The sequence below is a fragment of the Vipera berus genome (genome assembly GCF_964194415.1).
Source record: "Vipera berus genome assembly, chromosome: 2".
In the NCBI taxonomy this organism is placed as follows: domain Eukaryota; kingdom Metazoa; phylum Chordata; class Lepidosauria; order Squamata; family Viperidae; genus Vipera; species Vipera berus.
The window spans coordinates 159,751,929-159,778,578 of NC_138203.1; the positions used below are offsets into that span (position 1 = coordinate 159,751,929).

At 38.7% G+C, this 26,650-nt stretch overlaps 1 protein-coding gene across 1 annotated transcript in view; it reads right to left on the reverse strand.

Annotated features, from left to right (window-relative positions):
• SDK2 (sidekick cell adhesion molecule 2) overlaps window positions 1-26,650 on the reverse strand; it is a gene marked incomplete at both ends in the record, with an annotated part of 415,888 nt that overhangs the window by 161,673 nt on the left and 227,565 nt on the right. The window contains one exon of the mRNA XM_081321147.1: window positions 5,933-6,092. Coding sequence (XP_081177273.1) covers window positions 5,933-6,092 — 160 coding nt within the window. The remainder of the gene's footprint in view (window positions 1-5,932; window positions 6,093-26,650) is intronic.

Here is a 26,650-nt window from a genome sequence, read left to right on the forward strand (position 1 = left end):
TGTGGCCCCAGCTAGGGGATTAGGAATAGAGCCAACCCTCAGCCTACCCAGTCTGGGAGTGGAGTTAATTTTTCTCAGCCAAAGCTGTAGTAAGGAGAAACTCAGGGAGGTGGTGGTGCCAAAGGGGAGTAAGAAAGGAGAGGAAATAACTCACTGTTCCAAGATACCCCACAGTGGGTGTGGGCAGTGGTGAGATCCATGATCCCTGCATAGAGGGATGGTCCACACCCAAGAGCAGCTGTGGTAGAAACTGGGAAGATATCTCTCTCTGGGATGATGATGATGATGATGATGATGATGATGATGACAATGAGGTGATAATGATTTTGTTGCTTTGCATGTACACTGAGAGTTTCTACACTGAAGACAAATTCTTTGTGTCTAATCACACTTGGTCAAATAAAGTATTCTAGTCTAAAGTTTTCCACTCTTTCTTCTAGAGGAGCCTTAAGCTATGGTCTAGGCCAGGGCTCCCCAATCCCTGGTCCATGGACCAGGACTGGGCCACAGCATGCCAGCAACCGATCCACACAAACAAGCAAAGCCCCATCCATGAGATGCAGGCAGAACACAAAACCACACACCCTCCGGTCTGCGGACAAACCTCTCTCCATGGAACTGGTCCCTGGTGCCCAAAAGGTTGGGGACCCCTAGTCTAGGCATTCAATGAGGCTTTTCTTGGCAGCTTTCAGGGAGGGGACCCTTCCCAAGGTCCCAACATTGCAACAGCAAGAGGCCTTAAAAAACGATGCCTTAAATTGGTACATGTCTTGCCTTGTGCTGAATTATTGATTAAGATGGAGAGGATGACACAGACTTACACACACTTGCACACAGACAAGGTGTTGGGAAGCACTTGGCTTGATTTAAAGCTAGACCTTGAGTGGCTCTGACTTTGTGACAGTTGTTTTCTTCTCAAATTACTGAGTGAGAAAGAAATGGAAGAAAACTTTTTTTATGGGCTCCTAAGGTTGAATGGCAGAGAGAGAGAGAGAGAGAGAGAGAGAGAGAGAGAGAGAGAGAGAGAGAGAGAGAGAGAGAGAGAGATTGAGAGATTGCTGTAGGCCACAAAGCCAAGTTTCCAATCCATGATAGATAAATGATAGCAATCAGAATGAGGGATAATTAACAAGCTATTTGAAGAGGGAATAACTTTACAAAAACGTCAGTTGCAACCAGAGGCGCTTTCCATCTTCAGTGTACCAAGAGAAAACAGTAATAAATTAATAGAGAAGGGCAAGTGATTCACAAATTAATAAGAAGTGAATCCTAGTTCGACAGCTGTTCTTACGTGTCTGGGAACTTGTGATGTCCATTTTACTAATGCATAACTTGATATCAGAATGAGGTATAAGTGTTAGGCATAAATCTCACCATCTATCTGACTAGAGATGAAATTCATTTTAGCCCACTATTTGAAAATATAAAAACAGGAAAATAAATTACAGATCAGAAAAACAGAAGCATTTTATACTGGTGAACTTTTGTTTGTGCATGTGTGAAATAACATTAATAAGTTTATTTCTTTTCATCCAATGCTATGCTGCCTTATCATGGTGGGTGGGTGGGTGGGTGGAAGCAGATGTTTCTAGGAGGGATGAGTGAGAATGCTAGGAATGTATGCCAAGAGCATACAGCTCAAACAAGGCCATTCCCAGCTACCCGGATAGCAGACAGCATACTAGACAGAAGTGATGCAGAAAGATACTGGAGGCAGATACAAAGGTATCATTTCATACTGTGCAGGACAAGACAAAGATAAACTACTTTTGTATTTTCCTGGAAAATCACACCAATAATCAATATAAACTGATTTATATTTATAACATTAGATGAGGGTAGCCTAAGGCTGGATGTCACTCAACACGCTACTGAGGAGGAGCTGAAGATCTTTCAGAATGCTAACGGTGTTTCTAAAATGGCTAGATAAAAGCTTTTGGTAAGTCTAGTAGCTGATGTTGCCCTGCAGGAAAATAAAATCCAAAGCTGCAAAGACAGAATTACTGTGGGAACATGGAACATAAGAGACATGAACGTGGAAAAAGTTAACATAAGATGAAATGAATTGATTAAGGTAAAGGTAAAGGTTCCCCCGCACATGCGTGCTAGTCGTTTCCAACTCTAGGGGCCGGTGCTCATCTCCGTTTCAAAGCCGAAGAGCCAGCGTTTGTCTGAGGACGTCTCCGTGGTCATGTGGCCAGCATAACTAGATGCCAAAGGTGCACGGAACGCTGTTACCTTCCCACCGTAGTGGTCCCTATTTTTCTACTTGCATTTTTACATGCTTTTGAACTGCTAGGTTGGCAGAAGCTGGGACGAGTAACAGGCGCTCACTCTGTTACACGGCACTCGAGCTTCGACCCACCAAACTGCCGACCTTCTGATCGACAAGCTCAGCGTCCTAACCCACTGAGCCACCGCATCCCCTATGAATTGATTACACATTGACATATTTGGCGTCAGTGAATTGAAATGGAAATGGAATTGGACCCTTTCGAACAGAAGATCATACTACACAGGACATGAAAAACAAAGAAAAAACAGCATTGTATTCATAATCAGGAAGAAGATAGAAAGGATAGTCCTTGGGCACAATCAAGTCAATGACCAGATAATATCAATTAAACTTTTCAAACAAGCCTTTAATATATCAATTACCCAAGTTTATGCTCTAACCACTGATGCAGAAGAGGAGTTTGATGGTCAAGTTCAATCTGAAGTCAACAGAACATGAAAGCAAAATATATTGTTTCACTGTATAGCTTAGGAATCTGAAATGAGGTTAAAAAAAAGACATCACTTTCTGCCAGTCCAAATTTCCTTATTTGTAAGATAATCTTCCAACAACTAAATGACATCAATATGCATGAACATCACCAGACAGAACAAAACAGAAGTCAAACAGATAATAATATTGGTAGAAGAAGGAGGAAAAGCTCATTTAAAGCAGGAAAGACATTGCCAGGGGCTGAGATGTGGAACAGATCACAAACTGTTCATGTGCAAACTCCAAATCAAGCTAAAGCTGCAGAACAAAGCCAACACCCTGGCCAACAAATTGGAAGCTGTCAGTCTTTGTAACAATACCAAAGATGGGAGATTTGACAGAACGTGCAAATTATTGTACAATATCCATAATCTCACATACTATGGTAGCAGGGTAAGGTTTAAGATTATCTAACACAGATTAAAAAACCAAAATACATTATTACTGATGCATGTTGGGATAATAGAGAAAGCCAAAGAATAGCAAAAAAAAATCACTATGTGCTTCATTGAATATAGAAAGGGTTTAATTGTGCAACCCTGTCAAGCTGTTGAATGTGCTTATGAAAATGGGAATCCCAGAACATCTCATTATCCTCATGGGAAATTTATACAGGCCAAATATGGTGAAACAGACTGGCTCTAGGTTGGCAAAGGAGTAGGAAAAGACTGTATTCTTTAACCGTATGTATTCAACATATACTATATGTAGAATAATGTATAGGTAAAGGTAAAGATTCCCCCACACGCATGCTAGTCATTTCCAACTCTAGGGGCCGGTGCTCATCTCCGTTTCAAAGCCGAAGAGCCAGCGCTTGTCCGAGGAGGTCTTCGTGGTCATGTGGCCGGCACGGAACGCTGTTACCTTCCCACCGTAGTGGTCCCTATTTTTCTTCTTGCACTTTTACGTGCTTTCGAACTGCTAGGTTGGCAGAAGCTGGGACAAGTAACAGGCGCTCACTCTGTTGTTACACGGCACTCGGGATTCGACCCGCCAAACTGCCGACCTTCTGATCGACAAGCTCAGCATCCTAACCCACTGAGCCACTGCGTCCCTCAAATAATGTATAGGGTGTACCAAAAGTCATCTCATAGGCAGTTTATTACATAAATTATATTAAATGTTGAAACTGGTTCTTATTTACTTTTAAACACTTCCTTAATGAACTTTGAATGTCCACGAGTACAGTAAAAATTTCCCTGAAAAAAAGCATTAATTAATAAAACATATTGTGATTGCTCTAACTTTTAATACATCTTATATATTAAGGAACCTGGATTGGAAGAAAATGATCATGGTTTAGAACTGGAGGAAAAAAACTTCCACTATGATGACGATAGAGCTCTGATAGCTGCAAATGAAAATGTACAAGTTCTTGTGTAATGAAAGTCAAGGAGTACAGTGAAAGAATGAGACTAAGTTAAAATATAAAGAAGCCAAACCAGTGACAAAAGATGCAGCAACTAGAACCCTTACAACTGACACCGACAATAACAAAGTGGTGAATAGCTTCTATCTTTTAGGATCGACTCTCAACAATGAAGGGACCTGTAGTCAAGAACTGCATCACAGATGTTATGTATCCAGGTGCAGGCATCTGCATAGCAACAGCCACCAGGGGGCGTGGCCTGGACGGTTTTGGCGGGAAACCTAGTTTCGGCGGGAAACCTAGGGCCAACCCCATTGGCTGGCCGCCTGCCTGGCTAGGTATATAAGGAGCCCTTGTTCTCCAGTACGCACCCCCCCACAATAAAGAGCTGAACACGTACTCCGGCTGGCGTCTCTTCCTTGCGTCGGACCCACTACATTATAACAGTCAACAACTTGGCCTCAGAAAATATTCTGATGTGTGAAGATGTGCTTGTGTCTACAAAGATCTGAATCATGCAGACAATGTTTTTTCCTATGATACTCTATGGAAGGACACATCGGATGTTGGAGGAACACAGAAAGAGTAGTGATCCTTTTGAACTTTGCTGCTGGAGCCTAAGACGACTTCTGAGATTATCTTGGATAGCTAAGAAAATGAACAAATGAAACATAGAACAAATCTATTCAGAGTCCTCACTCAACGTACAAATAGCCAGACTAAAATCATCATATTTTGACATATTATGTGAAGTCCTCTGCGAAGATTTGAAGGATCAGGGTTAGGACAGAGAATCTTTTTATGGAGAAATTTATATGAAGAAGATCTATACGACAGGAGTAGACACAGACTTTATAGCGCATAACCAGTCAGGATTTCTGGTGTGCTGATTTCGTATGCAATTTGTTTCAGTTTTAAACTACTAATGCAGGATACCCTCTGCAAACCAATTTAGTTAAAGGCATCTTTTGTTCTTTGTACAAAAGATCCTTGGTGACATGGTAGAATACAAGGAATAAGAGAAGGAAGGGAGGTTCTGTTTGAAAGTAAGTTATCTGATTGTGAAATATTAATTATGTCTACCCCATCAGTAACAAAACAGACTGGACATTAAAGCCCTGAGAAGCTGAAGCTGCGCAATCTACCCATTTAAAAGATTATCCCCCTGTGGAAAAATGGTTTATATCCATCTTCTTCAAGGGTGTTTCCCCCCCCCCCAGGACTCTTGTTTTCAAATCAGTATTAAGAAAGCAGAATCTAGAGATAAGGAGCCAACTTTCATAAGTAAATAAAGTGGCTTAATAAACTTGGTGTCAAAATTACTTTCCTTGATTGCTTCAAGGGATAGAAGGAGAACTATGTAGACTGAGTGATTCTTGATTAACAGTTTGTACATAGGACAGGAAATTCTTTTTAGCTTGTGAGATAGGCAAAATTAATCTTGCCGAATAAGGGCTCAATATAGCTCGCCTGAAGAAATTCTTCTCATTTTGGCTTTCACAATTGATACAAGTCCAACCCACTCATTTAATTGTCTGCTTTTGTCACTGTTAGCATTCTAGACTATGACAAAAACCCTTATCTATTTAGCATTATTCTTTGTATGGAAGAAATAGCATGGAATCCACTTCTCCACTAATCTTTTTAGATACTACGTAAGAAGATAAATTGATTAGAAATCCAGGATGACCCGATGAGCAAATCTGAAGGTGCAGATAATATAGGTCCCGAGGGAGTAAATGACAAGCAGCTACAGGGATGTTCACTGCAGAAATTCCTGACAATTTTTGACATACCTGTATTCCAGTGAGAACTTGGTTAACTCTCTGTTGTCATGGAGCCATTTGAATTCCAGGGGCCAACTTCCTTCTGCCATGCAGGTCAGCACCAAACGATTTCCCTCTAGATGAACTTGAGTGCGCACTGGCTCTGTCTTGAAATATGGGGAAACATCGTCTGAAATGATAAAGGAAAATGTGTTAAACCTGTGCATTCTTCACCACATGTAAGATCCTCAATATTGGATCGGACAAGTAGCCTGTCCATCTAATTTATGTCGGTCTATGAATGAAAAGATATATGCCAATTCTGAAACTGTCTGTCTTTTGTTATGTGTAAATATCTTTTCTGAAACATGTTTTACTACAGTGGAGAAATCTAGACCTATTTAGTGTAACATATATGTAAAGCGTCACCTTTAAAGCTGTACATGACACAGGGCCAGTTTAATTGTGGGTTACATGTTGTTCACCGTTTGTAAATAAGATTTTTGCTAGTTTTAAAATTGGTAACAAGTAATTGTGTGTGTGTGTGTGTGTGTATCCTTGTAGGCTAGTAGCACACGGACATACACAAACATGCCCAAAGATTGGTATCAACTGTGAGAAATGGAGGTTACTGTTTTCCCTCTATTTTCTTGATGAAAATTATCCCACCCCTGAAGCTGTTCTTTGCTCTACAGGGTAAAATATATAGGAACCAGTAGGATACCTGAATGTTTTGCCTTGAGGGAGAAATGACAGCTTTTGGGATAGGGTTATTTTAATTGTAAAAACAGTATGGGAGAAAGGGTTATGCTGTCCTCCTGAGTGAAAGGGGGCTGTCTGAATTGGGGAAGGGGGCTGTGTCTGCTATTAACATTTAAAAACACATACAGAGACTTTCTCCCAGAGAGAGTGATGCCATGTACTTTCTCACAGATGATTCCAGGCAAAAATCATGAGACAGCCAGAAGGAACGAAGTAGATTATAATGGGATGAGCTTTATTTTACAATCTTCTGGGGGAAAAAAAGATATATTTTTTTAAAAAAATAATCTCTATTTTGTATTAATGCCCCGACACTTTAACTCTCTAGGTATCTCCATGTATTGTAGAAAATATATTGAGAAAATGTATTGAGAAAATATATTTAAGTGAAGATTATAGATTTGTCTTCTAGGTCCATTCAGAATTGGACTCAAATCATGTTGAGATAATAGGCAAGGTAACATGTAGTTTTGCTGTGAGTCAAATCATTAAGATTTTCTGTTATTTGTTTATACTTGTTTTAATCTTCTGTAAGCCTCTGAGAGATATTGGTGAGTGGATAGCCCTAGAACAGCCCGCGGGCCAGTTTCATCATACCAAAGCCGTGCCCACCCCATTGCCAGCAATGCAAAAAGAGTCGTGATACGTCGCGACACGTCACATGACGTGGTGGGTTTGACACCTGTGCCCTAGAAGTTGCACACAGATGAGCAAGGTCAAGGAAGCAAGACAAACAAACAATAACAATAATAATAAAGTTGGAAGGGACCTTGGATAGTCCAACCCCCTGCTGAGGCAGGAAACCTTATATAGACAATTATATAGACTTCAATAAGACATCTTTAATAATAGTATTTGGGTAAATACAGGTAGCCTTCAACTTATAACCTCAATTGGGACCAGAATTTCCAAGACTGCCTATATTTACCCTGAAGAAACTACAGAGTAACACATGTCTACAGAAGCTGTCTAGACCACTCCAAATTGCAGATAACCAAAGCAAACATCCATTGAACCTTTACAAAACTTTTCTTTTACATATATATACAGTAGTTGTTTCTTCCTAATTACTGGCTTCCCTGAAAACTGGTGAGGCTAAGGTAATGAGAAACGTCTGGTGCTAAAATTCTACTAGGCTTAATGATTGCTAATGTGAACTTAGATGTTAAAGGCCTAATGTATTTGCATTGGCAGCAGTTAACAGCTATTCCTATAAAAGTACAGTACATCAGCTAAGTTCAATCATTACTATGTATTAAATCTGCTTCATTTAATGAAAAGAGAGGTGCAACATGATGCACTGTGCATTTGCTAAGGTACAGAATGCAGCCGCGAGAGTTGTGTTGGGAGTCTCCCGATACTCCCATGTTACACCTCTACTCCGTGAGCTGCATTGGCTCCCAGTTGTCCTCTGAGTAAGATTCAAGGTGCTGGTAATGGTTTTCAAAGCCCTACATGGCATGGGTCCGAAGTACCTTAGGAATCACCTGCTTCCAGCGTCAACTTCCCTCCGCCCAGTGCGCTCCCACAGAGAAGCCCTCCTAAGGGTTCCGCCGTTCGGAGAATGCCGTCTGGTGACCCCCAGGGGGAGGGCGTTCTCTGTGGGCGCGCCTGACCTATGGAACCGTTTACCGGTTGAGCTCCGGATGGCTCCCGACCTTCGCTCCTTCCGACGCGACCTAAAAACCTATCTGTTTGAGCAATCCGGTCTGGTCTGACGGGTTCTGTTGTAATTATTATTTTAAGGTAACTTATCTTCTGCATTTGAGCATTAGGGTTTAATTTGTTTTCAATATCTGTATTTGTACATTTTGATATTTATGTCACTGTTCACCGCCCTGAGTCCTTAGGGAGAAGGGCGGTATACAAATCAAATCAAATCAAATCAAATCAAATCAAATAAATAAATAAATAAATAAATAAATAAATAAATAAATAAATAAATAAATAAATAAATATGATATGGAATGATTCCATATTTTTAAACCAAAGCTGAAGATAAATGTTTTGCCATGAAAACTACCACTCTCCTATTCTGGTAACATTGGCAAGATAAACGGCAGTAAATTAGACTATTTTCAATAAGTAATTAACAAGGGGAAAACATTCTTGTGTGCTTTTTCAACAAGGTTGGTCACTTAATAATTTGACTTCGACTTTTTTATTTAGAACACCACTCAAGCTTTGGAAATAAAAATAGTGCTAGGTTTCCACTTACATCTATCTGAGTAAAAAATCTGTGCATTTTACTTAAGCTTGCATAGATCTGAGAAACAGGCTTTATTTGTTGAAAACTGGATCTTCTCTTCCATCTTTGTCTCTAACTTTTAAAAGTAATCTAATAGGAGCAGCCCTAGCAAAGGCTAATTAAATCAATTTGTAATCCCCTTTTAGAAACTGATGGCAAGTCTAAACTGCTGATACTATCTGCACAATCCTATCCAGTGCTTTTTTTTGTAAAAGAAAAAGGTGCCGGAACTCACACATGTCATACAACCCGCCTTGCCTACCCTACAAGGTTCCATCCAAAAAAGGTGCCGGAACTCCGTTCTGAGCGTTCTATGAGAAAAAAAGCCTTGATCCTATCTAATTCTCTGCGATTCTATGGACCAGCGCTCTGCATATTTTCCAGTCTTGTATGGCTCCTTTCAATTGTTTTGTGTTCTGGCTGGTGTTGGCTTTGATGGTGTCTAGCAACTGTGGTTTTTTGGCAGCCTCGTTTCCTTTTACCGCTGACCATTCATTTATTTTTTATTATTATTATTATTTTTTATTTTAATTCCATTTATATCCCACCCTTCTCCGAAGACTCAGGGTGGCTTACAAGTTTAGCAGTTGATTCCAAGCATAACTACCTTTTCCAGGGAGATGGATGTGTGACATGGCCAAAATAAGTAAGGTAGAATTTTGTGATCCTGCCTTTTTGTGATATGTCTGGTTTTATATGCTTCACTACTTGTTTGCCTGTCACTTTTGCTGTCCAAGGAAAGCTCTGGAGCCTTCTCCAACATTGCAGCTCTAACAAGTCAATTTTCCCCGTCTAGTTCTTTCATGGTCCAACTTTTGCAATTGTAGGTAGATATATGAAACATGATAGTGAGGACTAATCTGCATTTGGTTGTCAGGCAGAAATCCTTGCCTTTTCATACTTGATTCATGCTCATTGCTGTTCAACCCAGAACAATTTGATACTTAATTTATGGATGGCATTCACTGTTATGCTTAATCTGTGATCCTAGGAATCAACTACAGATATACAATATTCTGTCTGTCTGTCTGTCTCTCTCTCTCTATTATCTATCTATCTATCATCTATCTATCTATCTATCTATCTATCTATCTATCTATCTATCTATCTATCTATCTATCTATCTATCTATCTATCTATCTATCATCTATCTATCATCTAGATCACCTACATAGACAACCTTTGGCAATATATAAAGATTGGTTCCACCCTCTTTCCCTGCCTGCCCCTTGGGTTACTTGAAGAGGAACTCTTGAGAATCCAGAAGCTAAGTTTCTACTTGTTTATATTTTTTTGTTGCTCTAATAGTTACTTCCTATCTTTGGTCTTTGGTTTTTTTCTTTTAGACTAAAGTAGATAGCTTTGCTTTTTGCGTCACAAGTACTACAGACCTTAACTGTGTGTTTAGTTCTTGTTGTCTTTTGTGCTGTGATCCAAAAAGTAAAGGTTAAAGACCCTTTCCCACTGATGGCATTTCCTAGGGACCATGTGGACACATCTTTGCTTGGCAACAGTTCAAACACAACTTCCCATAGCATTTTTCCCAGGCTATCTTTTCCTTCCTAAATCTAACCTGCAATCCTCGTATTTGCTGATGGTCCTTCATGCAAGAGGGACAACGACTGACTAGGCATAACTTTTTAAGATCAGTCAAAGTCAGCTTTCTACTGCCATCCAGCCAGGTAATAAGGCCAAACAATCTTGTCAACAAAGGAGGAACAAAAATAGAATTAAATTAAAATTAAAATCAATCCAAAAATTAGATCACCAAGTCAGTTGCAGAATCCTTAGGTTTATCATGACTGTATCTCCCAAGAGGGGAACACTGAACACTTCTGAATACACATTTCTTTACCGACATGGAAGTTTAAAAATGTTCACCCAATCTTCTCTGCTCTGATTGCTTGAGAGCATATTTTCCTTTGCCATTATTAGACCGTGCCTATAAAACTGGCTTTTCTCCTGTGCACTGGGGTAAAGAGCTGGCTTTCCTCCCATTGGACCAAGATAGTAATTGAATGCTTTTGCTCAGTGAGAATGAGCGCTTGTAATGCCCGGCCTTGGCTACATGCGTGACTGTGCTTTGTAATATTGGATTTAAAGCATATTTTAATTTGGTTTTGATTGTTTCTCATTTGTATTGATATGCACTAGTCAGAGTAATAAATTATGAATCAGGCATAATTATGATTTACATATTTTAAAAATAAAAATAATTAAAATATAATCCGCAAAACTATAGCATCTTATTAAATGTTGTATTAATATGCTTTTCCCATCCATGAGTGGAAAAATAAGTTTCTTTCTGGCCACTGCAGCTGCTCAGATGGGAAAATAACTACTCTAGAATATGGCCATCTATTTTTAGCACATACTTTAGGATCAGAAAATAAGATGAGCCAAGGACTCCGTGATCTGTGGTTTGGACAATGCAATAGTGAGATGGACATCCTCTATTATTTTTTAGTTGACTAGCCATTCAAATTAATGCCAGATATGGTACTGTATTTAGTAATTAAAGTAACTAGGTAACCCTCCCTCCCTATGCATTCCCGGAAGCTGTTTAAATTCAATCCAACCTATGGATATGTATAGAGTAAAGAAATTAAACCTGATTATAAAACAGACTGCCAAGAACATGAATTTCTCTGTGGTCTGTTGTTGCTTGCTTTGGTTTCATAACCTGATTTCAATATAAAAAAAATAATTCTGAAGAGTGATGACCCTCAAGTGAAGCTTGATACCTAGAGAGGTGTTATGTTGATTTCCCCCTAATTTATTTTTTAATTCACAAAAGTTACCAATGAACACATTTTTATTAGTCACCCTCTGACTCTTGTGGCAGAATAAAAACTTGAGAAGGGAAAAAATAAGGAAGAAATATTACTTCAACTTATTTCCAATGCTTTTTTGGGGGGCGGGGGGGCGGGGGAGCTTGCCTAATTATGAAGATCCGTGAATTTGCCTGGGGCAGAGGGACAGCAACAGGGAAAGATGCTAGATTTTCACAGAGAAGTATTATTGCTTATGGCACTGGCTCTAAGATCTTTTCCTGTGGCTGGATGCAATGGCTTTTCTTTACCACGAGTAAAGTTAAGTCCTGACATCTTCTGAAACAAGCAAATAAAAACCCAAGGCCAAATGCATGCCTAGTAATTGCGTGACTCTCTTGTTAAGATTTATTCCCCTTCTAAGAGAGCAGTGCTATCGCTGTACATATTTTATGGGTAAAGGGAACGGAGGCATAAATATAGAGGCATAAGGATTGTACAGGATTATTATTACACACATCAGGGAACTAAATTCGTATTTTCCAAGCTGGCACACCCGCTCTCCTCCACACCTAGCATTCTGTGCCATATTATCCACAATGACACAGTTCTGATCCCTTTGCCATATTTGCGCCTACCTGAGCCATTTAGTAACCATATCAACAAGAGCTTAGAGTCCATCTAGGATTTCTCTAAGCTGCTTTGCTTCCTTTATTCCCAGCTGGCTTCTTAGCATTTTAAAGACTGTACTAGGCTTTTAAGATAGAGTGTGTAAAGGGTGGTGGGTAGGGGCTGAAGAAGAGGGAAAGAAGAAAGCCCATTTTATTTGCTATGTAAAATTGGAAGCTTCATTTTCTGTGTAACGAATGGGATTCTTTTTTTTTTTTACTTCAAAGGTGCACTCCTGTTTTCCAACATACTTTTCAAATATACTTTGAACCGCATTATTTGTATTCATTTGAATCGAAAAACAAAAAAACAAAAACCCCGAGCCAAATAAATAAATCCTCGACTCTTTCTCTGCTTTAGTTCCTGGTATTCTATTTGTCATAAAACAATAACCATTTGGGTCCTGGGGGATTAAATTCCTCTTTTTCATGTGGGACTAATTCAGAACCCACAAACAGCACATGAATAGGTGTATACCCATGCAGAAAACACAATGTTAAAAGGGTTTAAGCTTTTTCAAGACCCCACAGACGGCAATTTGCAGTGAGGTGTCCTTTCTATTTTATTGCTTGCATTGTCCTCACAGACTTTTGGGAAATGGCAACAAATAAAAGAGTGTCAACTTCAAGGTGGTAAAACGTTTGAAGTGTATACTTTATTTCACAGGTATGACAGTTTTGTGCAAAGGGATCTCACAGTGTTCTGGAAAGAAAAGAAAATCAGAATCATCTTCATTTACTGATAAATGGCTGAACTCTTGAGCAATATGGATGCTGCGGAAAGGATGTTTGGGTGATTCTCATCTATCTCATACCATTGTCTGAAAGAATCAGGAATGGACCCAGCAATTTCTGAATTTTTGATTCCATGAACTAGAATAGAATAGAATAATAACTATTGTCATTTTGAATGTACACTAATCGGCATGCATTAAAATGAAATTTCGTTGCATACAGCTCTCAAAGGATCGCCACCTCCAATATACACTACATAAATATGACAAAAATAAATAAATAAATAAATAAATAAATAAATACAGAATTATGCATATACCCACATATATTACATGACACAAAGAAACAACATAGTCTAGTTTGGATTATGTATACATGTACAGTACATTTTGAGGACCCAGATTGTTGGGGGCAATAAGCTGACTTTGTAATAATGCCACTTGGGGTGTGTGTGAAAGCCTTAACAAGCAGGCATATACATAGAATGAAGGCTACTGCTAAGCTTGTAAGCCGCCCTGAGTCTTCGGAGAAGGGCGGGATATAAATGTAATAAAAATAAAAAATAAATAAATACATGGCAAGAAAAATGAATCTTGCGAGTTTACCAGACGGACGGCATAGGGAACAAAGCTATTATAGAATCGGGTAGAATACACGAATAAACATTTTGACAATTCCCTGTTAAAGTTAAGAAATGACCCATCAATTATTTATAGCCAGATTTCTTTAGAACAAAAGGCAACAACAGATTGTCTATAATTCTTTTTTTTAAATGAAGTATTTGAGGACTGACAATCTAAGGCCAGGAATAGGCCACATGTGTCCTGGCACAAGTTCACACCTGCAATAGCACTTTTTCCAACTTAAAATCTCTCATCAATAATAATAATAATAATAATAATAATAATAATAATAATAATAATAATAATAATAATAATAATAATAACAACAACAACAACAACAACAACAACAACAAAGTTGGAAGGGACCTTGAAGTCATCTAGCCCAACCCCCTGCTCAGGCAGGAAACCCTATACCACTTTGGACAAATGGGTGTCTAGTCTTTTCTTAAAAACTTCCAATGTTGGAGCATTCACAGCTTCTGGAGGCAGGTTGTTCCACTGGTTAATTGTTTTGTCTGTCAGGAAGTTTCTCCTTAGTTCTAGGTTGCTTCCCTCCTTGATTAGTTTCCATCCGTTGCTTCTTGTCCTGCCTTCAGGCGCTTTGGAGAATAGCTTGACTCCCTCTTCTTTGTGGCAGCCCCTGAGCTATTGGAACACTGCTATCATGTTCCCCCTCGTCCTTCTCTTCATTAAACTAGACATACCCAATTCCAGCAGCCATTCCTTATATGTTTTAGCGTCCAGTCCCCTGGTATCACGTCTCATACCTAAGCCCTTGCTATGGTGGCGCAGTGGTCAGAATACAATATCGCAGGCTAATTCTGCCAACTGCCAGCAGTTCGATTCTGACTGGCTCAAGATTGACTAAACCTTCCATCCTTCTGAGGTCAGTAAAATGAGGACCCAGATTGTTGGGGGCAATATGTTGAATCTGTAAACCTCTTAGAGAGGGCTATAAATCACTGTCAAGTGGCATATACCGGTAAGTTTTAGTGCTATTGCTATCCCTATTGTTCTAGGGCTACCAAATGATCACAATGAGAACTGCAAGGACAGGCCTTGGAAAGCTGGACCAAGGACAAATGGGATATACATTAAAGAATTACAGAATAATAAGAGTTGGAAGAGACCTTGTAAATCTTCTAATCCAACCCCCTGCTCAAGCAGAAGAACCTACACTATTTCAGGCAAATGGCTATCCCATGTCTCCTTAAAAACTCCCAGTGATGGAGCACCTGCAACCTCTGAAGGCAAGCCGTTCCACTGGTTAATTTTTCTCACTGTCAGGAAATTCCTGCTGCACTGCTTCAGCTTTCAGCCAACCTCACTCCTTCCCAAAGAAAGCATTGGAAATGTGGAAAGATTAAATATCAGGTGGCTTAATTTCATTTAGAACTAATCTGGTATACCTTTTTTTTAAAAAAAAAACTTGGAAATGATATGCAGAACAACAGATTTTGTTTATTAAGCATACGTATTTTCCTTGCAAAAAAACCTCTATGCACAATACATAAATGGATGATTTCGGTATCTTCCCAATGCTGGAAACAGGTGTATTTCCAGGGATATTATCCCCTCTCCCCGACATATGTCATTATCAGTTTTGTTTGTTTGTTTAGAGAAATGTGAGGATTAACAACAAGAAAGGGAGTGCTGTTGTTGTAGCAAGTGGCTGTTTAAGTATTTTTATTGAATGTTAAAAATAATTCCCCCTCCCTTCCCCCCCCCCAAAGACTTGACAGGAACACTTGAAAGGCTCAATTGATTTTGGGGGTGCCAGAGTGGTGCATATGTCTTTATACTGGTTTGGAAGAAAACAATCAAATCTATAGTGTAACAGGCAAGTTGAACAGGCAAGGGCAGAAGTATCAGACATGATCAATCCACAAATTTCATACCGCTGCCAATCAATCACGAGAGTGGATTTTGCATACTAGACACAGAGGCTGGAGACCCAAGTAACTTACCAGACTGATTCAATTCAAACCCAGAAGGTTTCTAATTTAAGCCCTGGAGTCTTCCATGCCTGGAAAGATATGAACTTGAATTCTTACAAATCTGACACTTTGCTTGCCAGGGACTATCTAAGTAGCTGTGAACTTCTGTTATGGGAACATTACAATGTGCACAGAGCAAAGGACAACTGAGAATGCTGCAAGCATTCTTTTTCATATGAAAAAGAAGTTAATTAATTGACTTGTGCAGGTCACAGGTCTTGGTCTTCTAGAGCTAAAAGTAGCCAATGCTTTGGCTGGCATTCCAGTTACTTCCATTGCCGATAGAGCTTCACCGATATTAATACATTTAATGTAAGTGAGCAGTTGCAAAAAATATAATTCTGCTGCTCAGACAAAGGAGTGATTAGTGTTCAAAAGGCTTTAAACTGGAATTGACAGGAAACAGAGAACTTGGATTACTATAAAAAAGCAGGGAAAGGGGCCTACAGGAAAGATTTGTGATATATTATCTGTGTTAAATTTTCCAGATTTCTCTTAAGAGACACACAGATGCACCAAAGAAAACAATTAAAGGGAATTTGTTTTTACTCTGTAGTCGTTCATACAACAATATCCATGTCACCTTCTGTTCAACTGCACTCTTCTCCAAGTTTAAAATTCATTAACTAAACGTCTTTTATCAGCTTCCAAAAACTTGCCCACCAAATAGCCTCTGTAATGACAACCCAATACATTCTCTCCCTGGTTAGTTTTTGTTCTTACATTTTAATAGAAACATGCAGACTTGCATTTATATGTACACACTTAGTCTGCAATTTTTTCCGTATATAATGTAACATACCTTTTTTTTAGTTTCTTGCACAGAAAGGAAGAGATGTGTCCACCTAGAAAGATTTTTTCCCCTTTAGTGATCTGTCCCTAATCTGATTTTTCAGGTCTTCCAATGGTGCAGCCATCGCTACTGTAATTGAGTCCAGCTACCTTGCTGCCGCTTGTTCCCAGCATTAGTGCCTTCTCCAGAGAACTAGGTCTTTGCGCAATGTGTCCAAAGTAGTTCAAGCATGGTCATTTGTGTTCTTCTGAGAACTCTAGTAAGATTTGCTTGAAGATCCATTTGTTTGTTTTCATGGCTGTATCCAATGACCCATTTGCATCTTAATGTATTTCTGCAACAGATATGACCATTGTGGAGAGCCAATACTCTTGAATTAGTCCGCTGACTGCCAAAGCATGAGATAAAATTTCTCCAAAGATGAAAAGGAATCATTTTCTACCAGTAGCATCAGTTTCACTCAATTCATGAATTCCTTTCCTATTCATATCTAAAAAGGTGTTTTGTGAATGCAAAAACATAAGTGTCCTCCTGTTCCGCTCGAGTTTATACCTGTGCTTGATCTAGGCAACTTTTCTAACCTCAAGCACTATTGGTGATAATGGTGGGTCGGGAGCCATGCATATGCTGCACATTTGTACAGACACTTATGAAAGCTGCAGCTGATTCACAAATATATTAAAACCGGCTTGTTCATTCCAATCACACACATAATTCTGAGAATAGGCTTTTTTTCAGAATTAATTTCAGGAGTAGGGATTCAGTGCCTTTGAAATTGTACTCTGTCTAGAACAGGACTAAGGAACGGGTTTCATAGTCTGATTTATGAGATGGGAAAGAAAGAAAATATTATGGCTAGTTCACTGAGTAAGTTCTGAGTACGGTAATAATATAAAGTCATGCTAGTGAGGGGAATGGAGGGAATAGATGTATACATAGATATGAAGATCAAAACACCTGAAGTGCTTTTTATGGGTGCCGGAAACTTACCAAGGCTGTGGGTCCACAGTTAGTGTTGTACAAATCTATACATCTAATACAGACACAATGATGGAAAGCCTTAATAAATTATTCAGCAACTTGTAAAGGATGATAGTACTGTAGTACAGGTACAGGTAGTTGTAGATTATGACCACAATTGAGCCCAAAATTTCTGCTGCTAAGCAAGACAAGTTGTTAAGTGAATTTTGCCCCGTTTTACAATCTTTCTTGCCACAGTTGTTAAGTGACCACTGCAGTTGTTAAGTTAGTAAGACGGTTGTCAAATGCATCTGGCTTCCCCATTGACTTTGCTTGTCAGAGGTTTGCAAAAGTTCATCGCATGACCCTGGGATACGGCAACTGTCATAAATACAAGCCAATTATCAGGCGCTTGAATTGTGATCACATGACCACCGGGATGCTGCAAGTGTGAAAAATGGTCATAAGTCACCTTTCACAGTGTTATAACTTTGGACGGTCACTAAATGAAAGGTGGTAAGTTGAGGACTACCTGTATATTTTCACCACTAATGGGTGACTGCAATACAAAAACAACAAAAAGAAGAGGGTGTCTACATAAGCTGCCTTTAAGCTTCAGAAGGAAAGGCAGAGTGCAGTACAAATCTAGATTAAGATGATGATGATGATGAAATGGAGAAACCTAAAATCATGAGAATATATGGACTGGATGAGAATGTTCAAATCCATAATAATAATAATAATAATAATAATAATAATAATAATAATAATAATAATAATAATAATAATAATAATAATAAAGTTGGACCTTGGAGGTCATCTAGTCCAACCCCCTGCTCAGGCAGGAAACCATATACCATTTCAGGCAAATGGCTGTCCAGTCTCTTCTTAAAAACCTCCAGTGTTGGAGCATTCACCACCTCTGGAGGCAGGTTGTTCCACTGGTTAATTGTTCTAACTGTCAGGAAGTTTCTCTTTAGTTCTAGGTTGCTTCTCTCCTTGACTAGTTTCCATCCGTTGCTTCTTGTCCTGCTTTCAGGTGCTTTGGAGAATAGCTTGACTCCCTCTTCTTTGTGGTAGCCCCTGAGATATTGGAACACTGCTATCATGTCACCCCTCACCCTTCTCTTCATTAGACTACACATACCCAATTCCAGCAACCGTTCCCTATATGTTTTAGCCTCCAGCCCCCTAATCATCTTTGTTGCTCTTCTCTGTACCCTTTCTAGAGTCTCGACATCTTTTTTACATCGTGGTGACCAAAATTGGATGCAGTATTCCAGGTGTGGCCTTACCAAAGCATTGTAAAGTGGTATTAGTACTTCACTTGATCTTGATTCTATCCCTCTGTTAATGCAGCCTAGCACTGTGTTGGCTTTTTTGGCAGCTGCAGCACACTGCTGGCTCATATTGAAGTGATTGTCTACTAAGACTCCGAAATCCCTCTCACAGTTACTACTATTGAGCAAGGTACCACCTAGAAGTATATAACTAGAAGTATCTATTTTCTTTCTCTCCCCCCCACTCTTTATCAGATTGTTTAGGATATGAATTTCAAAAATTCAGTTCTGGACCAAATATAAGCTGACTGTTCCTTTGACATGATGATCAGCAAGCAGAAACTCACATACTTTGGGCATATGATGCAAATGGATGATAGACTAGAAAAAAATATTACACTTAAAAAGGTTCAGAGAAGTAAAAGATGGAATAGACAATGGATAAGGTGACTGGAAGGGAATCAAGATATCACTGAAATATATTTTGAAAAGCCTTAAGTTATTACAAGAAACAGATAAAGATAAAAAAGGGTTTATTGGCTAGGTGAACAAAAGCTGCATTTGGCTTGAGGTCCCCTGATTAAGTTCCAGTTTCCAAGTTGGTAGATGTAAAGGCATTACTAATGCTAACATCATTTCTTGTGTGTAAAACAAAACTGAAAAACTGCTTTGCTATTCTCTTTTTTTCCTGCAAGCATTGTACTGCACTGAAAAATAAATAAATTCATCCTCCTTCCCCCAAACTATGTCGAGAGAGCTGATTTTTTTAAATATTTCCAATCCAATGTCTCAACGGTACTCAAGAGGGGTGGGGGAGAGAATCCATAAAGGCAGTACAACCATAAAACACCACAATAAAATCCATATACAACTCTCAAAAAATAATAAAAAGAATCAACAAAATCAACCTTCATCTTAAGTTACAGAAAACTGAAGTCTATATTAAAAGATCTTGGACTGTCTCCGATACAAACTATTCTCTAAGGCAGTGGTCCCAACCCCCAGTCTGTGGACAGGCACCAGGCTGCAGCATGCCAAAAACCAGGCCACACAAACAAGCGAAGCTACATCCACGGGATGCAGGCAGCATGCAAAACCACACTCCCTCTGGTCCATGGAAAAACCGCTCTCCATGGAACCAGTCCCTGGTGCCCAAAAGGTTGGGAGATGCTGCTCTAGGGAGATGGAGCTCCCTAAGCTAGAAGATACAGTAAGATTTCCTGCCTGCTTGTATTTGCTGTTTTCACTTGGGACACAGAAAATTCCTGAAAGAGTATTTCTAGTTGTCTGGAATATCATGCAAGAAGAGGCACAAAGTGACAGTGTGCCTGGGCAGGTGATGATAATTTCTATTACAATGACTGAGAGGTCGCGGCATTCTTGAATGAACAGAAACTCCTTTTAGAAGAAATTAAAGTGGTACCTTGGTATTCAACTGCTTTGGAAATCATTGAATTTGGTACTTAACACATTTCGACATGAAAATTTTGTCCTGGTACTCATCGTTTGTTTGGTACTCAGCACACAAGCTAGAACCTGTCGGTGTCGGCTGCCTTGTGACTTACTACATTATTCCTTTTGGGAAAAAATTCTTTAGTACTCATTGTTTTGGTACTCACTGCATCTCTCTGAATCAATTAACAATGAGTACTGAGGTACCACTTGTATACCATATTTAGATTCTTGATGTTAAAAGAAGATACATAAGCCAAACATGGTCTGCAGAATGTTTCGGCTTAGATTCCTTTCCTCTTATTCTCATGCATGTTTTTCTTCCTCCCAACAATATTTTCTTTCAATTATGAGGCAAAGAAAGAATCTTGGGTTCTCATGAAGACTTTCACTTTGTAGACTCTGAGCCTATGCCGAAGATCCAGCTAGCTCAGGGTTTCTCAACCTTGGCAATTGTAAGACAAATGAAGTCCAACTCTCAAAATTCCCCAGTCAGCCATGCTGGCTATGGAATTCTGGGAATTGAAGTCCACATGTCTAAAAGTTGCCAAGTTTGGGAAACCCTGAGCTAGAGTAATGAATATGTTTTCACCTATGAATACCAGTAGGAAAGATTTTCTTATACTGTACATGAATTATGATAAAAAGGATGAATAATGGTAATTGATATGGCTGTGTAAATTCTTTTAAAGAGGAGCTTGAAAGCGCATGAAAATGTTTCTCTGAATAAATAAAGCAGCTGTGTCTTTTTTCAGGAGACACCCTGGAGCAATTTAAGAAGCCTCGCAAGCATGAAAAAAGAAGTGGCTACTTTATTGATTGATGTCTGTTTCCCTGAGTGGCACAGCATCTTTTTCAAAGGGCCTGCACAAACATAGACACTGGTGTAGGCTCCTTAGACTAAGGGATAGCAGTGGTCTGTAAGAACATGGCTTCATAAAATGCAGTCTCACATGGTTCACACTGAAATAGCCAAATATATACTGCTCAAAAAAATAAAGGGAACACAAGATAAGACATCCTACTATTAAATACAGTACATTGTGTTGTTTAAGTGTTCCCTTTATTTTTTTGAGCAGTATATATTCTTGCAGAGATCTGAATTGTATGAGCAGCAGGGGATGATTTTGCACTTGGTAAAAACAAATGGGCACTTGGACCATGTATTTGTGCCCCGGTTCTTAGAAAGCCACTAGAGCAGTTTTCCTAGTCTAGCAATGCAACACTACTGATCTGAAGGGAGACATGGAGACACTCACAGCGCACCTGGAAGCAAGTCCTTAAAACAACTGCATAAAGTTGGCACGGAAGTCCTCTACAGATGCAGCACAGTCCCGGGGAAAAACCTGCTTGGAGTTGCCCACACATACGATGAAGCATCTTTTCCCATTAGAATCTGAGGTGCCGCACAGCTCCAATTTCTAGCAACGTTGTGAAGTTAAATACTATTCAGAATTCAGGGAATTGGAATCTTAGAATTCTGGAAAGTACAAACTCCTGGGGATAATTTGCTAAGCACATTGATTTGTGCTTTAGATTGTAAGCCGCCCTGAGTCTTCGGAGAAGGGCGGGATATAAATGGGATTTTAAAAAAATGCTGCGCAATGAATGTTTGAGTAGAAAACCTCAAGCCCCATTTTTCTATTCAGTAACGCTCTTCCAGAGAAAACCAGTTTTAAACTAAATTTTTAATCCCTAAGTGAATTTTTTTTTTCTTGCAATCTTTCCAATCACTACACATGCTTATTTTGTTATTATTACCTGCCAGCAGAAATTAAGGAGCTCTAGAAATATTTAGGTAACATCTTACAACACATTGCACTATTCTTTGTTTAAACTATGTTATTTATTGCCAAAAGAGCAGGGCTATGTTTTATATTTTATTGATTGCTGTGAAAAGATGTGTGTCAAAGTTTAATACAGCCGGATTATTCTGACTCCCTATATATACAGTATAGTTGCTTGATTGTCTTGGGGTAATGTCTCTAAAACACATAGACACACACATAGGGAGGGAGGGAGGGAGGGAGAGAGAGAGAGAGAGAGAGAGAGAGAGAGAGAGAGAGAGAGAGAGAGAGAGAGAGAGAGAGAGAGAGAGAGAGAGAGAGAGAGAGAGAGAGAGAGAGAGAGAGAGAGAGAGAGAACGAGTACCCAGGATTAAATGAATTGCTTCAAGTAGTACACTCTTCTTCAAGCATGATACAACTGGTGAACTGAGCCAGCTTTGTTTTGTGATACTGGAACAGATAACAAGCAATGCAAGTCTAGTGTATATATGTGTACTTAGAACTTCTGATTTGCATCTTTAGTTTTCTCTCTTGTTAAAACATATGTACTTTGGGCCAAAGTTGCATAATAGTTATTCCTCTAAATTATGGATAAGTACGTAATACCCCATAATCTTCAACCACGCTGGCTGAGATTTACTAGCATTGTAATGGAAGACCTGGAAAGCACCAAGTGCCCTATTCTTGGTCTAGTTCCAGATTTTTAAAATAGTAGTCTCTTTGAATTTTTATGGCATTATCCTAAACACATACTGGTCTAAACCTGCTTATGATTGCATCATTAAGTTTATATTCTTGCAAAATACATAAAATATGTTTCTTTATAGCCCCTTTTCTCTAAAACAAACCGGCACAAATCTATTTTATTGAAGAGATTAGGAGACCCTCAAGATTTTTTCCCCCCTTTGGAACAGCCTCTATGTTGTAAAAAATGTCTGGGCTTCTTTTTCTTTTCTTGTTTAACTTAATGGCCCCAATTAGGATTCTTGCGCTTAGAAAGCCGTTAGCTTGACTGAGTAGGATGTCCATGTTGTTTCTTTTGCTATGCCACACAGCTCAAGCAGATAATCAAAGCCCATTCAGCACCCCATTACTGAAGAAAGCCATAGCAGCCAGCCCTGGGCACAACTGCCGGGTAATTGCAAGATCAGAGGGGGAAGATTGGAAGGTTTTGTGCGTCTGGGGAAAACCTATTTAGCAGATTATTGGAGTTGCTCTGAAAATAAACAAGGTGAAATGGATTGGCTGCAAATTAATGGCAAAGAGGAGGAGGAGGAGGAGGGATGGCATACAAATTGGAGGATGGAGAAGAATATCTCTAGGAACAGATGCTACAAGTCAAACTAAGGGCTGGGATTGACCCTTGTCCAGGAGGAGAAACAGAACTGACACCTAGTCAAAACTATAGATCTATTTTATTAACTTCAGGAACTTGAGGTGGGTCTGGTATTAAATAATTCCCTCTGTTTTTAGAGCTCATCCTTGGTGTTAGGTAATGAGATTTTTCAAATGAGTATACGTTTAAAGAAATTAGAATATGCAAATATGTAATGAAAGTTAAGTCTCCAGCTAATTTACAACTTTTCTGGCATGTAATTAGCCAGAATTTGCATAACATTTTGAAATGAAGAGCATATGCCAAATTGCTGTGTTCATTTTATTGCACAATAGTACAATATAAAAACTAGAGTTCATTTCTTAATCATTCTTGGTATACAATAATTTAGAAAATATGGGAGGCAGGGGGAGGGAGCAAAAAAACTCCTTGCTTTCATTTACTATTCTTCTTCTTTTGCATGCTTAGAATCTGCCCCACATCCACAATTTTGATTAGGGCCAAAATCTTAAAATATGTTTAAAACAAAAGCTGGATTTCACAGAACTGAGCTGTAGTCTACAGACCAAAACTAAACCATACAACAGAGTCGCTCTGAACTGTGAGATGGACGGCAATTAAATTTGATAAAATAAATATACTGTACACTTTATAAATTAAACATGATACAGCCACCATTGACTTTTATGCATATTCACACTCAAGTACTGTTTCTAGAAAATCAGCTTTTAGTACTCCAAAAACTGGCCACGGGCAACTTTAACTACATGACAACAGGAAAAGTAATATGTGAATGTGTACTAAAAAAAGTAAAGCCTCTAGTAAAATCATTTAGGTTCTTTACAAATATTATGATTTCATGCGTGAATGTTTTTCCATCTTCTCCCAGTTAGTGGACTCACCACCACGGACTGCCCGTATGGTATCATAGCTATCATTTTCATAGTCCTCCCAACTGCTGAAAAAGAAGGCAGGAGAATGTTACTTCCTGTTCCACATTCCTTTCTGGAGCAAAAAAAAAAAATCCCAAACCCAAAATCAAAATAAACAAACAAATCAAAAACAAACCAACAGTGGCATGTTTTGGGTTGTAGCCATCAGAGACTGATTAAAAAAAGGGATTGTTCAATTCCTAACCATTTGTCTCCATTTCTCTATGGGATCTGAGGAGGAAGCTGAAGCAACCATAGAGACAGAATGGCTAGGGAGGTCCTGTTTTCACTGAGCCCTTCTAGCACTTTATCTCAGAAGAGGGAAGGCTTAGGATAATCCAATGTTCCCCAACTTTTGTTTCTTAAGTCCCACACGCATACACTAAGATTGTACCAAGAACCTGCTTTTCTAGAAGGGTATGCATATGTTTACTTGACTCTGCCACCATATTGGTCAAATAAAATCTAAGCACAATAGATTGCAATAGTGTTTATCTCTTTTTATTTATTTAAATTTAAAACTCCCAATAGGCAGAGCTGTGTGAAAATCCATAGAAACAGATAAAAATATTAAACAATTAAATAATGAGAGAAGACTAACAGATTAAATAGTACTATGTTACCATCTCTTAAACACAAGCCAAAAGCATGGATCCAAAAAGTAAAAACTAACTAACTATTATGCCAAAGCTCTGAAAAACTGTTAATCCTGAATTCCAGAAAACCCTCAGCCAGGATTCTCAGTTCCTTAAATTCAGTGCACCAATCTGAAGATAAGTAGTTTTCTGCCCCTTCTCATAGGTTCCATCTGCAGACCATAAGTGACAACCCTACTATTGACTGGGAAAAGTTGAGATAACCCATAGTAAATAGTTCTGAGGAAATAAATGACTAATGATGTTATGCATGATTGGATCAACCAAGCTCTTTTTGGTCTTTTTATAATCACTCCCATCTGCTCAACTAAGTACATGATGGAAACAGGGCCTCTATGTCTCCAATCTAATAATTTTATTTGAAAGATGTAAATCTCATTTTTTTTTCGCAGTACTCCTCAAATCTAAGTTACAAACTATCTGATATCAACCATAACATGTGGATAAGTACTCAATATCCTTGCTGTTTCTCAAAAGAAATCCAGCTTTAGTTTTGCACCTTGGAAATTCCCTTTGCAAAGGCTCTAAATTTTATAGTTCAGTTTTATAATGCCTTCAGGGAAAAGAATCTGGGGCATAAGTACAGGGCTCCATTCAACAAAATAAGTAAGAAAGTCCCAATAATGTGCAATAATATATATTAAGAACCCAGAATAAAAGCTTTTGTTACTTCGTGTAACTAAAGTCTAGTATGTTCACACTATTCCATGCCAGGCAGGATCTCTAGACTAACTTGTAAGCCAGCACACAGTTGCTTTCACTGCATCAGCTTGGAAGTATATGTAATGATACTATTCAGGATGCTGGTGCTTCAATGGGAAACATAACCAGGCCATAGTGGTGAGAATACCAAATCCTAACTCCTAGCACATGATTCAATATTGAGTTAGGATTATAGCAAGACTGCGGGATGTCTCTTTAATGTATAATTAATGTATTTATAGACAAATATATAAGGGATGTTTGTGGTGAAGTCAGAGATGAATTGATTGGAGACATAAATGTCTATGCCTGGAGATGATGCCATGGTGCTCTGTAAGAATTAGAATGATTTGCAATGAACATTAGATAGATTGCATGATATAATAAGCAGTATGGATCTGACAAATTAATGAATCAAAGTCTAAAGCAATTGTGTTTGACAGGAAAAACTGAGAGGATGATTCTGAGTTAGTCTACATACAAATAACAAAACTCAGAGCAAGTAGATGAAATTCTGTATTTTGGATGAAGGTTCCCTAAAGGTATAAAAAATAGTAGAGAAATTTTAAAATGTGCAAATGTTGTTTTATAAGTAGTGGGTAGTATGTTGAGGGGAATGAATATTTGCTAAAGGAAGTAAAACCGGCTGCATGTATGAACAAGTTTCTCTCCTTTGTACTATATAAAACTTGATGTTGAATACGTCAGGAGAATAAAAAAAGTTGAATGTAGTGTGAATAGGTTACTTAAGAAGAGAAGATTGGGCTAAGAATGAATTGGTATTGAATGAATGTGTACTGAATGCAAAAGTGAGTGACTGGTACAAAAGAAGCATTTGGAGGATATTTGGTTATTTTGAGGGGAAAAATGAAGATGAAATTGCAAAACAAATCTATAAAAGAAAAGTGAATGGGTTAAGAGAAAGGGAAAGATTGAGAAAGTTATGTTCTAATGCAGTTAATGACAATCTCACTTTAAAGAACAAAAGGCAATCAATGTATGATGTTTGTATGGACTTAGTGAAAGAGAATATTTTTTTCAGAATA